The sequence below is a fragment of the Periplaneta americana genome, chromosome 11, assembly GCF_040183065.1.
Source record: "Periplaneta americana isolate PAMFEO1 chromosome 11, P.americana_PAMFEO1_priV1, whole genome shotgun sequence".
In the NCBI taxonomy this organism is placed as follows: Eukaryota; Metazoa; Arthropoda; class Insecta; order Blattodea; family Blattidae; genus Periplaneta; species Periplaneta americana.
In genome coordinates, this window is record NC_091127.1 from 70,754,119 (window position 1) to 70,771,267 (window position 17,149).

The 17,149-nt window shown below is 37.0% G+C and overlaps 1 protein-coding gene across 1 annotated transcript in view; it reads left to right on the forward strand.

Moving 5' to 3' along the window:
• The window catches only part of LOC138709086 (uncharacterized), an 82,999-nt gene extending 72,065 nt beyond the window's left edge, over positions 1–10,934 (forward strand). The window contains exon 6 of the mRNA XM_069839599.1: positions 33–10,934. Coding sequence (XP_069695700.1) covers positions 33–1,283 — 1,251 coding nt within the window. The 3' untranslated portion in view covers positions 1,284–10,934. The remainder of the gene's footprint in view (positions 1–32) is intronic.
• The last annotated feature ends 6,215 nt before the right edge of the window (positions 10,935–17,149 follow it).

Below are 17,149 nucleotides of genomic sequence, written 5' to 3' on the forward strand. Positions count from 1 at the left end.
TATAGCACTATAATATATTTTTTAAATTCCAGGATCATCCCTACAACGCAGTTCCTTGCGGTGATTGCTGGGAAGATCGAGTGGACAAACTTCTTATTTGGGAACCTCCACAGCCTGGAAGTAACGGCTCTGTAGCAGCAACCCCTGGCTCTGGAATCTGTCTGTGCAAAGGGGCGGCATCTCCCGCAACGACGATAACAGGAAGCCCAACCCCACAGCCTTTACCGATAACGATCGTCTCCAAGGGAGAAAGCTTGAATCTGCAGCTTCATGTGGACGCAGCTCACGCCGCCTCTAGCTACTTCAAGCATCCGACGCCGCTTTTCGAGGCCAAATACGAATTCGTGCACGGACCTCTGTGTGGACCGCCTCTCATACCTCCAACAGATGAGGGCGAATTGCACTTCCCGTTCTACGAGGCACTGGGATACGTCGAGCCGCCCAAGACTATCAGATGCATCTGGGAACTGCGCGTGACACGCGAGCTGGACCTGTGGCTCCATATTGACAAGATTAAATTTGCTTCAAGGTCTTGCGATGACGGCCGCCTTGAGTTCTTCCTGCCTTCCAAACCCATCGAACCTTTCCTGTCTGTCTGTGGAGAGAATGTAAGTTCCTTGAAACCGCTGCCAATTTTGTCGGCAGTTGAGCTTTCAGCGTTACCTCCTCCACAACACGGCGCGTCATCGACCACTGTGCCATCTACAGCAGTCGGAGAACCACCGTCTGTGAAGATTCAGTTCACCGGAACAGTGTCGCCAGCAAGAGCAGCCTTCAAAATCGCATGGACCCAGATGTACCACCTGCCGAGGAACGCCGACGGTACAATGATGACTTCCAGACTGACTGAAGGCGGCAGTTCTGGTGGAGAAGGCTCAGGATCCTCCGATGGTACAGATGGATGCGAGTTTGTATGTCCTGGTGATTCGGGCTTGTGCATACCAGCAAGGTTAGTTTGTAACGGTGTCGTTAACTGTCCTAATGTCACTCTTGGTGAAGAAGGTGGTGGAAACGGCGGTTTAGGTAGCAGTGGTGGTGGTGGTGGTGGTAGCAATGGTGGTGGCAGTACTGTGCTCGTAGGTGCGACTGCTGTTATTGGTGGTAGTGACGAATCACCTGAACTCTGTGAACGGGCCGAGGCGGACGCTGTGAACTGGCTAGCAATAGGACTAGGCGCTGCAGGAGGGGCGATTCTCGCGATATCGTGCCTGGTGATTCTGTGCCGCGCCTGCTTCTGCCACAAGCGCGCCGGGGACGACGACGACATCGACGTACCTTACTGATGTCACGCCGACGACCAGCTGACTCAGCAGCAACAGCAGCGTCGTGATAAGACGACGAGTCGGCCGCCCCTGGCAGCGACTTCGGGGGCGGTGGCGGTTCCACCTCCACCGACGCGACGGCATCACGACGAGCGATTAGTCGCGGCTGTCAGCTGGTGATGAATTCCTCAGCTGTTCGCCGGTTGTCAAGGATTCTCAAGTTATTGGTCAATATTTGTTGATGCTTGTTCAAACTAATGATTCACTTCCAGAAACTCGTTATTGAAGGTCATCTAATGGAACTGTTGTGTGTTCGGAGTAATATATGTGGACTCCTTCATGAACCTCAAATTTCTTACAGTTTGACTCTGTGGACTTTCACCGTGTCGAATTCGTCATCTCCGAGAAATTTTCTAATCGCGACGTCGGAGTAAAAGCCACGAATTGAATTTGTAAAGTAGGATTATTTAGTGTACAATTCATTTGTTACTTTGTCTGATTGCCAGTGCGTGACATGAGGTCAGGAGATCTCGATGGTCATCGATGTAAAGTGATAACACCATGATTGAGTCATATCCCTGTCTTTTTCTGAATGACTTCGATAACAAAATATATAGGACGTGTTAAGCTATTTTCCGCTGCGCCAGACTCCACGCTGTTGGCAACGATTTATCACTGCTCAGAATAAGGTTAAATGAACTCACAGCACATTAAATACTGATTCTTCTATAAATGATGAAATTCTGTGATTGTAAGCCCTAGATCACAATGAAAACTTCAACGTAAATATAATATTGAGATCAAAGCTAGGATTCCATCAAATCAGTGACAAATCCACAGTATACTTTCAGATGAACTCAAAAATAGTAACAAAAGGATTACGATGAGGTATAATCTTATTTATTATTTCAGAAGTATTCTTCTTCATCTCATTCTCCTGGGCATTTTTCCATAGAAGTTTATCTCCTACTATTGATATTGGATCCTTATGACCAACTATAGGTATTTATCCTTTTAATCCATTACAAATTCCATTATTAACGATGTAAAATTAGAAGCTTAAAACCTGGAAGCGTTTAGATTTAAGCTTAATTTAAAGTAAATAATTCATTAATTTCCAAAAACAGATGTGCGCTATAATAGAACATCAATAACCGAATCGAAAATCAGGAGAAACTTGTCATCGTTAAAGGTACACACAAAACAACGAGCATGTAAATCATTGTTACAATATTATTAAAGATGGTACATTTTCGCAATCACGATAAATGTGAAATGTGTTGCAATACTGTCAAATTAAGTAATTTTGTTTTTAAAAGCATGTTACGTATATTATTGTAGTTTTTTAATTCTTCATAAAATGCAAGATTCGGTAGAAAATATGTGATACGTGAGTTTGTGCGGTAAAAAAAGCGAAATTACATTGTATAAAACAGTTTTATGTTTTTGTGTCCACACCCGTGGAGTAACGGTTATCGCGTCTAGCCGCGAAACCAGGTGACCCGGGTTGAAATCCCGAACGGGGCAAGTTACCTGGTTGAGGTTTTTTTCCGGGGTTTTCCCTCAACCCAATATGAGCTAAAGCTGAGTAACTATGGTGCTAGATCCCGTACTCATTTCACAGGCATTATCATCTTCATTTCATTCAGACGCTAAATAACCTGAGATGTTTATACAGCGTCGTAAAATAATCTACAAAAAATGTGCTTTTATAAGAAAGAAATCTATCTCAAAACCTCGCAACATACAGTTTCTTACATTTTTTTTTTTTTTTTCAAATAGTTCGATCATCCCTCCATATTAGGTTTTACAATATGAATAGCACAGGAATGTGACCTACCTGATAATGTCTTTGTTATTATCTGTACCGTTATCTCCAATTTTCAACTAATCTGTCTGATGCTGGTGGTAAACTGTTGGCTGCCTATGTGATTTCTATAGGGTCAGTGTTCACTGACAAACAAGTTTTATGTGGTATGCGGGCGATTGTGATTGGATAATAAGATGGTTCGGTATAAAATCAGACCACACCTTTTGTTCGGCATGTTTCTTAATGTTCACAATATCAGTGTAATTTTAAATGCTCCTTTACTTATTATTTTCAAGATTTTTAACTGGATAAATTAAAAGAAAATTGTATCTCTTAACACATTGATGACATTGAATTTGTGCCATCAAACCTTCCATAAAAAATGTCCCATCCCAAAACGTTAAAATACTAAATTCCAACATTAAAAGTACTAATTCTAAGTTTGATTCTAAAGTGCTACTTTTTTCACTTTAAGTTGCTAAAATCTACTAACTCTAATTATGATAATTAGCATGTACAAAATGGAGATATAACTTACTACCTCGGCAACAACATGCAGCCGATTTTCTCCCATAGAAGATGTCATTAATGACCAATACCCAATACCACTCAATAAGCAATAGTTTATTGCTTATCTCTGTACGTTTATAATGTTAGTATCCACATTTTCTTTCCAATGTTTATGTTTAAGTCAGGCTGTGTTTAGGTTTAAAATTGTATTGCAGATGTGCTCTTACAATCGCAGAATTTGGACTCGTATTGAAGGATCAACTAAACGTACAGGAGGTTCATTCAAACCTTTGATTCAGCAGTGATGCATTGTATCCAATGAGAGGAGTCTGGTAGCGGTGGAACACAACGTAAGAATTAATCTGTATAATCATCAAATGACGCATTGATGGATTCATTTCTGCAGAATGTATATTTGCGCCATTTTTAAGTGTAATAAACGATCATATGACGTCAGTTTGCAGGGATAGAATGATATGTGGCGAAATAGAAATGTATCGATAACATAATACCTGGAAAGTGACAGATTGTTATATCTTTTAGGGAGATGGACAACTTAAACTTTTCATTTCTGTCACCTATTCTTCGCTCATCAAACGACAATGTTGACTCTTTTTTAGTATTGTTGGATATCTAACTTGTTTTGGTAATATTGTTCTGGATGCTATATCTGGGGTCATCTCTGAGCTTCTTGCGGTTTGTTATGGAATACAGAGAATATTAATAGTGATATTAAATATGTTTTTAATTTTCAGTAGCAAATTCATGTTCTTCATTTGTGCGAAGAAAGACATCAGCAACTACAAGTGCTTTCTTTCTAACATTGTGGCAATAACATTGTTGATCATTTCGTTCTTGAGTAGTCCTTGGAAATGGACCCTAGCAATTGATATTGTGCTCGCCTTTGCAATTCCCCCCACCCATAAATATTGTTACTTGAGAAGTGCATTTATAGATTGGATATAAGAAGTTTGGCGGCTATGCCGTCTTTTACATTACTCGGGGAAAGTGTAAAAAAATGTTTACAGTTTCTCACCTAGCTGTCACATAAAATGGTGAAGATCTACTCACTGTGTCTGTTATGTATCATATTGGATTGTGTTTTATATGTGCAGTTGCGAGTGAACTTGTCAAAGAGTGGAACTCAAGTGATCAAGGCGCCCACAGTCTGCAAGGGACTTGTTCTTGACACTCATGTAAATTGTTTGCACTCAAGAAAATGTGTTCGTATTTTACAGAACCACCGCGTAGTTAGGTGGGAAATAATACAGTTTTCAAAATAATTCTCCATTAACATGAGACAGTCTGTTGTATTTGTGAAAACAGCGATTTATTCAAAGTGATATGATATAATTCTCCATTAACATGAGACAGTCTGTTGTATTTGTGAAAACATCGATTTATTCAAAGTGATATGATATAATTCTCCATTAACATGAGATAGTCCGCAGTATTTGTGAGAATATTTTATTCAAATTGATGTGATATAATTCTCCATTAACATGAAACAGTCTACAGTGTTTATGAGAACAGCGATTTATTCAAATTGATATGATATAATTCTCCATTAACATGAGACATTCCGCAGTATTTGTGAGAATAGCAATTTATTCAAATTGATATGATATAATTCTCCATTAATATGAGACATTCTGCACAATTTGTGAGAGTAGTCATTCATTCAAATTGATATGAATTAAATATAAAAATGCAACAGACAGAATTATTTCTCAGTCGCAGCACGAATCTGAAGTAGGTGTGATTGTATATAATGATAAGATTTTGAAAAATCTATCTCATTGGCACTCAGAAAGTTATTCTTTCTCCCTCTTAAACTTTAAAATTTATCCATCGTCTGCATTTCTTGCCTTGAAAACTGAAGTTGAAACTACAGACATATTTTACATGTATTTAATTATGTGCTATAAACTGTGCATGAGATTCTGCACTCATGAGGATATTCTGAAGTTTTTTTTTTTAATATTATCTCTTTTAAATCAGTTCTATTAGTACATTCTTAGAAAAGTACCGGTGCAGGACCTATCTAATGTCCATGATAAACAATTTACTCTGGGTTTTATCTTCGATTTATACTTTTTTATTTTTATTTTGGCCCAGGTTCGATTCCCGGTCGGGGCAAGTTGCCTGGTTGAGGTTTTTTCGGGGTTTTTCCTCAACCCAATATGAGCAAATGCTGGGTAACTTTCGGTGTTGGACTGCGGACTCATTTCACCGGCATTATCACCTTCATCTCATTCAGGCGCTAAATAACCTAAGATGACGATAAAGCGTCGTAAAATAACCTACTAAAATAAAAAATACATACATACATGCATACATACATACATACATAGATACATACATACATACATACATACATACATACATACATACATACATACATACATACATACATACATACATACATACATACATACATACATACATACATACATACATACATACATACATACATACATACATACATACACACGTATATAATTCGCACCTTGGAAGGAAGACGGCCACAATTGCACAAACTGTACTAACGAGCTATTTGGAGTTTAATGTGTAATAGGTTCATTTGATTTGCAGTAGTACCATAAGAACACAATTACGCCCTGCCTCAAAATGTTAACCTACCTCTTGCAGCCATATAGAAACAGGTAGAGTCAATACTTGTGGAGTAATGGCTAGCGCGTGGCTGCGAAACCAGGTGGCCCGGGTTCGACTCCCGGTCAGGACAAGTTACATAGTTGAGTTTTTTCCGAAGTTTTCCCTCAACCTATTATGAGCAAATGCTGGGTAACTATCGGTACTGGACCAAGGACTCATTTCAGCGGCATTATCATCTTCATTTCATTCAAGTGCTAAATAACCTGAGATGTTGATACAGCGTCGTAAAATAACCCACTAAAAATAAATAAAAAACAGATAGAGATATTTTTTCTCTAATAGGCAGCAGTGTCATCTCAATTCATATTTTTTTTGCACCCCTCTTCTTCCCAAGTTTTGAATATGTGAAGTAGCATTGGATATATTTTATTCTAAATCTATACTTTCAAACATACTTTTAATTTGCATTCAATTAATCACAATTCTTGTTGAATTTACTTTCTCGGAAAACCGATAATCGGCATAATTTACATTAATAAACAGTCATATCTGTAAAAAAGAAAAATAGGATAATATTTATTACAAATGTAGAAGAGGGTCACAAAATTGAGACAAAAAAAATTCGAAAATCGAATCTAAAGTTTTAATGTTTTACTACCAGTACCGTTGAGATACAACATTCATAGATGTGTAAGGATAATAATTTATTTAAACATATTTTCAAATAAAATACTCTTAAATGCCCTTTCGATACGATCATAATTAGCTCATTCAATAAAAAAGCAGTCAAAAAATTTATTCTTAGCTTCGGAGTGTCTCCTTAGTAGTTTATTAATATTTTTAAGTTTAACTTAGTTTATATTTGGAAGTACTAAAAGGAAATGATACAATTTCATATTTTCTGTATATTTGTAGTTTTCAAGCTAAAGTAATGGAATTGTGTCTTATAACCCAATGTAGAAATGAAGCTCACTAAACTTAAAAGAAATTAAGATTGAGTATGAATAGTATGAAACTAAAAATAGAGAAAAATATTACATTGTCTAAGTTTGTGGAGAATTATTTTGGAACTATCAAGAATGCATAAATGAATTTATGATATAGATAATATAGTAATTGGACATTAGTGGTATTTACGAATAATTTGTTTTATCAGTTAAGAGATAACAGAAGATTTTGAACACATACTGAATGTGTGTACGTTCGCTATTCAGTAAAATTAACCCACCCTGCCTCTTTTCATTATAAAGGAGAGTTGATAAATAACTCTATTCAATAACTGCCCCAGCCCTTGATATTTAATTCTGAACCAATTACAATGCTGTTCTGATTTAACCCTTGCTATTAATCGTCTCCTATACTAGTTATTGTTACAGAGTTTTCAAAATGACACTTGTTCCAGTTTATGAATACAAAACTGTAAAAGTGACTAATTTTCACCTTAAAATTATCTCATATATTAGCTCATAAAGCTGACATTTTATTTATAAGGTTTAGATTTATTAAATAAATATTACTATATTCATTGTTTAGAATCATTGATTCTAAAGATTTATTCAAATCTCTCGCTGAATTAACTGGTCACATATGAAACATAAACTAAGAGTATTATTAAGTTAAATTATTATGCACACTCTAAGGCTAGATCGTCATTTATGAAGGCGAATTGGTGGAATTTATTGGAGGAAACTTAATGACCGCGAAGAAGTTTGCATATATATCTGTGTGGAATCTCGGCCACTAAGTTACTCAATTGAGTGCGCTCCTTGTATAATGGCAGTTGACTTAATAGATGTCAACACATATGTCGAACTTACAGTGAGGCCACAAAGGGGAAAACACTAGAGAGGGATTCGATCCGGTGTTGTGGATTGAACTTCGGCGTAGCTCAGTGATTAGAGCACTTTGTACATAGAACCAAGGACCCGGGTTCGATCCCCGGCGCCGGAGCGAACTTTTCTCCTCTAGTAATCATTTAAACGTAAATCTCTGACATGGAAAGCGAAGACTGTATGTGAAAGATTAAAATTTCGTATCAGTTTCTAGTATTGTAAATAACGAATTAAAGGTTCTGAATTTACTTAAAGTTAAATAGTAATAACATGAAGATTTTAGTAGGTAGCACGTATCCAGTAGCTGGAATTTAATTACAATTCTAAATTAAATTGAGTGTGACGTACATTAAGGGGCCCTTGTTATTAGAATGCTGATAAACATTCCTTGACTTGTATCTGCTTTTGAAGGGAGACTCTTTTGGGTCTACGAAATGTAAAATTAGTTGTTTTAATCTTGAGAACAATATTACAACGATATTATTTAATCGTAGTTCTAATTCCATCTTAAATCACAAATCATATTGCGGGTGTGATGAAGTAAGATATGAGATCACTTTCTTAATTTGCAAATTAATGATTTTGAAATTTTTAATAATATAATAAAGGTATCAATTTTCCTCCTGAATTGACCAGTCGTGTAAGATTTCAGTATCTTGAATATCAAGTTTTCTAAGAATTTGAGATCCCACACAAGTTATGTCTTTCTGTTAAGACCATTATTTGCTCTAATTTTAAGCAGTATGTGTGGAAAGAAGAGTTAAGAGGTTAACATCCACTGGAAATTTTACATATTAAGCAATTTCATTCCAGAATTTGTAGAATCTGTTCACCATGAGGAAGAACATGAAGTCACTCAAGATAGTACAGCATGACGAAAGCCAGTAAATCAGTAAATAATAAGTTTGCTTATCTTGATGAGAAAGTGGTAACATGGACGATGAGTGACAACTAGTGGGTACAGGTGCTGTCAGTCATTTATGTTTGCGACGGTCACTGGCATAGCTCAGGCATCAGGCAGTAGCGCGTTTGCCTGCATTTGCTCGGGTATGGATTCAATTGTCGCTTGAGCTCATTGTCTGGTCGGATTTTCTTTCGAGGTTTTCCCAACTGTGAGGCGAATGTCAGGTAATCACGTGACGAATTCTCGGTCTCATCTCGCTAAATACTATCTCGTATCACCAAATTCATACAGCTAAATAACCTAGTAGTTGATGCAGCGTTGTTAAATAACCGAATAAAATAAATAAAATAAAAGTTATTGGTAGGAATATACTAAATTTTTGACACGAAATGTTATATCGTTTATTAATCCATACGCAAGTTTCACACCATTGTTTGTTTGAGAATAACTTCCAACGAATATGCTTAAAATTGGAAGTCAGTAAAGGCAAACATAATTTTACGGTCTCTGATAAATATTTGTAATATATTATGTGATTAACATAGAAATTATATAGCAATCGCGAGTCCACACCTGTGGAGTAACGGTCAGTGCGTCTGGCTGCGAAACCAGGTGGCCCGGGTTCGAATCCCGGTCGGGGCAAGTTACCTGGTTGAGGTTTTTTCCGGGGTTTTCCCTCAACCCAATACGAGCAAATACTGGGTAACTTTCTGTGCTGGACCCCGGACTCATTTCACCGGCATTATCACCTTCATATCATTCAGACGCTAAATAACCTAGATGTTGATACAGCGTCGTAAAATAACCCAAAAAAATAATATAGCAATCGCACATTAATATAGAAAAGAGTGTTGTGCACTTAGAATTTTAACATAATCACCACATAGAGGTCACATTCAGTACGTTTGCTCACGTGTTAGCTACAACTGTTACTGGACAGTCAATTCGCGGTTTATATTATTATTACCAGTAGATAAAATAAAATTGCTAACAATAACTGCAGACTCGTTCGAATTGCAGAAAACAAGGTCCCCGTCTCTTCTTTCGCTCCTTTTGTACTTTTCATTAATACACGGCTCCTATAAAAGACCTTTCTGGTTTCGAACACATGTAATTTACATTCTATGAATCTGAAGTGCATGCAAATAGTACCAATGGAAATAGAAACTCAAAAAGTTTAGTTCCTTACCTTAAAGATGTTCAATGTGTCCCCTCTTGGAAACATGGCACACATCAAGTCTATAGTCAAGTTCCACGTAGGTACGCGGATTTTCCGACCCCCCAAGATTCTGAGGTTATGTCTGTTCACCTTACCAGAAAGATGAAAAGTGGCTTCGTCAGAAAACACCACGGAACGAATAAATTCTTTATTGTTTTCAATTAAAGTCTGCATACTTATGCAGAAATTTCTTCGCAACACTTTGTCCTCTGGTTTTAGGGCTTGCAACAACTGTAGTCGGTACCTAAACGTTACCTGTGGAAATTTCAAATATGTGTTTCTTTATTTTTTACGTTGTATTATGACAAATTAGAGAACTACTTCACGAAGCTAAAATGCTGAAATATTTTAAACGGTGTTCTACAGTGGCTCGACACAACAGAAAATCTTTCTTGTGAGTTTAATTGCATATTTTATATTCATTAATTAGAAAATCGCACTCGATATACTTTGAATAAAATAATATTTGGAAGCTATGTTGTGCAGTTATAGAGAAGCAAATTATTTCGGACGATACGTCACTGTGTCGAAAATTTTGTGAATTTTATTTAATGGAGGCAGGCTCAAAGCTAACCAGTCATTGTGTATTAAGCGGTTAAAGAGAAAATTTAATACTGGATCGATTCAAATAGTAACGTAGGTATCTGGTTTCGAAGATGTGCAACATTATGAAGTCCCATCTAAAAATATGTCAGATCTAAAGTCCAGATATATGGCCTCAGCCTTAATATTGATGAAAATGATATATAGATTTCAAAAAACAAAACAAAAAAAAAAACAACAAATAAATAATAAAAAATTGTAAAACAACCTACTTTTGTAACTTTTAAACACTACAATACTTGAAAGTTTCTAGAGTTGCAATTTCTATACTTTTATTTCTTTCTCTATCAGTCGTACATAGACCATTATGGCCTCAGAAGTAGTATCAGTGAGTGGACAGGCGGAGAGGGCGAGGTTTACGCTACAATCAATACTGAAAACATCGCTTGACTTAACTTCCTTAACGCCAACGCACATAAAATCACGTTTTCTGTGTGGGACGACATGCAGAACTAGTACACATGCCAAATTGTAGACCCCGTAGAGACATCTGTCCACACGACAATGAACTTAATGGTACGCGACAGCTAGAGGGCAGTTTTTCTTAGAGCGTATTCCGAATCTCAGCGCTGAGCAATCTGATGCCATCACGGTGTTCCGAATTTCAAGGATGACGTCACTGATGCTCCACCGGTGTCGCACCGGTTCCATCAGAGGTGGTGGCAGTATCTATCAGCCGCCATCAGTGAATCTGAATGGTTCTTATACCCGTATAGGACGGGAATTAGCAGACGAATGACATCGTGCACTGTTGTGCCATAGCGGTGTGTTCTGCTGTATTGTTTGTAATGAGCATAACGTAAAAAAAAATATGTTAATGGCTTATGAGCGAACATATCAACGGACCAGTTAATACTACTGGTTCAAGAAATAAATTGTTTATGCTCCCTTTTCTTTGAACGAATTGAAAGTACGAAAATTTCGCAAAATCTTGCTAGCGTAGCACAGACAACAACTTGTACAGCCGCCATGATAGCCATTAAACCTTCCAGCAGTTTTGTTCCTATTTCGCTGCAGCGTGATGTCATTGATGTCCACCGACCCGGTGAGATTCGGAATACGCTGTTAGTGTTCTCTTGCGTTTCGTATATCTACGATATGGAAACCCTAATTTTACTTCATTTTCGAAAAAAAATTCATGCAGCTTTTATCGTCCCTTGAAAGAACCCAAAACTCCCTTGACAGGGTGCCTATAAATTTCAGATCAATAAGGATGACTTAATGACTACTTAAAAATTAAAATCCCTTCTGTTCTACACTCACAACTCAATATACTTGAATCTGGAAGATTAAATGAGATTCTATGAAGAGGTAATTTTTGTATTGAAAGTTTTGTTAGAAGGAATGAGTGTCATTTTATCACTGCTGTACATTTAAATCTGAAGAGTAAACAATATTATATAGGAAAAAGTAAGTGGTGTAGGTTTCTAATAAGAGGGAAAAGCACTAACAATAAGTGAAATCATGTTTGTTGGACGACTGTGATGACGTCGCAATTTGTTGTTTTTTGTGCCGATTGATGATCGATATTTAATCAAATTGATTGATTAAAATAATATATTGTGGAGAAATAAGATATAAATACATACAATAGCTTATATATTTTTAATAATAAATAAAATGCTATGTTTCTTTGTATAACTAAAATAAATTATAACCATTTCAATAAACGAAAGTTTCCTTTTCCTAATTACCTTTTCTCCATAACATGTACAAATAGCTGTTACAAATACTAAAACTTGTTTAAATAATTGTAGCGGGCCAATGAAATGAATTACGTCCCATATTATATTTTGTTTTGTTTTGTGCGCCATAGGCCTCTGCAGTTTCTTTAATGTGTATTGCAGAGTCTTCTGTATTCTCAACCAAGCTGTTTCCTTGCGGAAATATTTGTCTTCAAGAAGAGTATTTGGTGAAAAAAGGAACAAATGTATGTATGATTTGAGGCTTTCTCGGCGCTGGTTCTCTATGATGGTTTCGTGGGCTATCAAACGAATCAAGTTCTTGAAATTTTCCAAGCTTTCGGCTACAAACTCTGCAGCTATTTTCAGGGATACTATATCATCTAAGATGACTGCAAAGTTAGTAGCCGTAAAGCTCGGAGAATTTCAACAACTTAGTTAAAAGCCCGCGAAACCGTCATAAGAAAGAGATAGCCAATAATTTTGCTTGAGCCATATTTATTTCAATATCTATTTCATCACATTTTCTATTCCGGCAACTGTTTCGGCCACAGGAAACTCCTGTGCTCTCACAAAATGTAGATACCAGAAGTATCACCAGAATGAATAAGGCTTGTGGAGACTGTGAAAAAACAAACAGTGGGCCAGAAATTTTACCTAGAGTAGGAGTTTTTGAAAGCCTATTGCATTACATTCTTTCTGTTTTCTCCGTCACAGATCTCTGCAATCTTTGTTCATTGCCCTATAGTAGTAGGCTATTTTAAATAGTAAAATATACAGAGTAATCCGTTTGGGTATGGATAAAATAAAAACACCGTGAAACATTTACTACTTAACTTTATTTAATAAAACTTTGTGTATACAACACTGAAAGATGGGAGATTCCTCAGAGCTCAACATGACCCCCATTGCGCACCCTGCACAACCCATAATGGTGATGCAATTCAGCCCATGTCCGATGTAACATAAAAGGGGTAATTTGTTGAAAAACTTGAGTAATTTTTACTCTCAAATCATCAATGTTCCTGGTTTTCTGTGAATAGAAAATGTATTTAACAAAACCCCACACGAAGAAGTCAGGAGGGGTTAGATCTGGAGAGTATGGAGGCCAAGCTTTGAAATAGCTGCTTCTCATACTGGGTTTCACCTGCGACCTCCTGCATGTTTTTTTTTTAACACAACCTGTTCGATACCACAACATTATGGAATCGTATTTAGTTACATTACGCACACCATACTCACGTCGAAATTCCCTTTGAACTCTTTAACACACTAAAGAACATACCAAAGAAAAACCTGCTGTTGATTTGTAGTAGCCTTTTAATCATCTACGATTTTCATTTGTCCTTTCAGATTACGCATTGTTGATTGTCATAGCCTATATGAAAACTCTAATCTTTTAATCATAATATAACCAGCAAGAAATTGTTCCTACTATCATAATAGCTTTATAGTAATAAATTAATATTATCCATACCCAAACGGATCAGATTGTATATTATGGCACAGAGTCATCTGTTTTCAAACCAAGCAATTTGGTGGAACGAGAAACATATTATTATTATTACTACAGTAGTTTTTTCTTTGTCAGAAATTTCTTAAGACCTATTTCATTTCATTTCTTTTATTATTTTATTATCTTTATCTCCAGAAAACTCTGGGGTTGGTTTCACGACACGAAATTATACAGATGCATCTATACTCTGAATGGAAATGTTCACACCTAGATACATCTGACATCAAATCGGGGAATCTTTTGGAACGAGAAGCATATTACCGGTGATTTTGCCGGTGCACTTTGAAGGTCTATTGCATGACATTTATCAGTTTCTTTAAGCTAAAAAGTACTGCTGTTTCATGAAACCTTATTTTGCAGAGAAATTCGGAGTCGAAGTGAAGATATTCTCTCTCAGTAACCTCTGTCCGCAATGCAGGTAATTTTGTTAACGGGGAACAGCGAGATTTTTTAACATCTACTGCAAACCATTTTTCTACTTTTTTTCCTTAGAAATTGGCCCGCAAAAATATCTGTCCCAAAGCAATGAATTTAATGAAAGGAGGACAGTCGACCTGCATTTTTGTATGAGTGACGCTGAGAATACTCCAGTGATAGTTAATCTATGACGAAGGATGTTTCATTTTTCTTTACTTGCGAAAAAAAAACCATGTAACATATTTCAATTACCAGTACGTTTACTTTCACAACTAGGCGATCCCCAGAACTAAATCTATTACTGGTTCTCAGTATTCGTTTTCATATGTGTTGTCAGCATCGACTTCTCTATTTCTCTAGCAAGTTTCAGATCTCCAGAGGTTTGTAATCTCATTGTTGCTTTGGACTGAGGTCTTTGAAATCATCTTATTATTTGTTTTGGTCATCTTTATTTACATATTCTTTGAACATATACGTACCATTTTAATATCTTTTCTTCTGTTCTTTCATCTGAGGGGAAAGACCATTGTGGAGAGGAGGCCGAGACATAGATGGGAGGATAATATTAAAATGGATTTGAGCGTGGTGAAGTATGATACCATGAACTGAATTAATCTTGCTCGGGATATGAACCGATAGCGGGATTTTGTGAGGGCCGCAATGAACATCCGGGTTCTTTAAAAGCCATTTGTAAGTAAGTAAGATTTTTCAGTAGCGTTAGTGATTTACTTCTGTAATATATTTATTGTTGCATTGTTTGTTTTACTTTACATATTCTTGTGCTTCTTAACCTATAAGCCATTCCTACCTTATTTATTTTCTCCCCATCTATCGTTGTTTAGTCAAATGTCCAAAGACAGTTCTGAACCTCACAAGTGGTACCAACAAGACATCACTTATGAGGCAACGAAACCAGAAGATAATGGAGTAGGGTGTCCAGTTCCTTTCCCCCTCCATTTCATACATCGCTCTTTATCTCACATCAATATACAAGGTAAAATTACACATGAGATGTACAAGCACAATCCACTGAAGATAAGAATGACGGGACTTATGAAATTCCTTCAGTTGCGTGAAATATCTTTATTGTTGGTATGTAATTTTAGGTTAGGTAAGAATAGAGTTAATAATCTCATTAAATAAGCTAAATACTACAATACTACACCCTATCTCTGTGGTCCACATTTTTATACCTTCGGCCGATCTACAGAAATCACAGCAAACTACCTAGCACATTCGCCTCGTATGCTATACGTCAACCAACCCAGCCAGTATAGGTGAACTAGAGGGTGAGCGTTGAGAATTCACGTTCTACAAGTGCTAAAAGAACTACATTTGTCGACCATTGCCCTATCCGATAAATAAGTATAATAGAGCAAACCGCACGGTATGGAATGACACTATGATCCAATGAAAAAGGGAAAAGGGGACGACAAATAATTAAAAGGTAAGCAATTGTGCGTTCTTACAAGTGAATTTGGACCTGTGGAGAAGAATCTATATGAGCTCCAAGCCTCTTAGCCACTTGTCTCACTCCGTTCTTCACCGTTCCGTTGAAGGAACTTGAGATAATCTTGAAGGAGGAAAGCCGAAACTGGACGTAATCTAATAGCTGTCGCTTGAGAGAGAGAGGACTGTGTGGAAAACCTCAAGGCTGAGTAGAGAATGAAGCGAAAATAACCGCGTGCAAAACCACGAGACACCAAGTTCACCTACACTTCTTTTTCTATGGTACCATCAGTAACGTCGGAGTACTGTTGTGTTTACATAGCTTGGCCTGCCATAATAGTCTGCGCAGTAAACCAGGCAATTCCAGTTGATGCTAATATGGAAAGAAATGGAGTGTATGACTTAGTTCAGGGACGGGGAACTCGTATTGTAAACAGAGCAGTCAGCATTAGTACCAACAGCAACTAAGGAAGTGGGAGAAGGCTGTTCCCCATCGCTGGGTTAGTCGTTGTGGAGTTCATTTCTTTTCCTTGTCCAAGTGCATAATAAACCAACTGTTGCAAAAACATTAATAATGTAATGAAACTAATAAAGATATTGTAGTTTACTTTATTGTGGGTGAAAGGTTGAAAAGAGAAGACTGCATTGTGTTCAGTACGACTGTTTGGATAGCAGTGAGTGGAAAAACTGTGATCGCCCAATGAGTGCAGGTACGTGACTAATGTTTTTCAACATATTATAGCTATAACGCCAGTATGCATGCAGTTATCCTCCCCCCTCCTGCCCCATTGAATCTGCTGAGAATCTGACTCACTCCACATCACCCCTACTCAAATGTTCACGCATAACACCGGCCAAACTATCTAAACACGACAGTAAATCTTTCGTGTTGAAACGTTACAGTTTTTCTATCCTTGTAGGTCGAATATAGACTATCACGTCGAAAATCTAATAATGTTATGTTTCTAATTTTAATAGTTGAATGAATTTTCCAGACAAAATTCTTTCAAGGCACTTTTTTAGTGAAGTGAATATCAGAGTTTGGTTATGAATAGGACCGTGACATCGGTATATTTGTATTAGTTTGAGGTGAACATACGACGCCGGACAGAATGTAGTCGCTACAGGCAGCGAAAGCGAATTTGACACACGCCTAAGCAAGCACGTTCCGTGTTTCGTATACGGTTATTGCGTATTACAAAATCAAGACAATAGAATTATTGTAGCCTATATAAGGGTTAATATCGGGAAGGTCTAAAATGCTGGTGAGGCTGAGAAATCATACTTAAATTGTCAAAACTGTGGTAAAACATAAGTCTGAAAAGATGT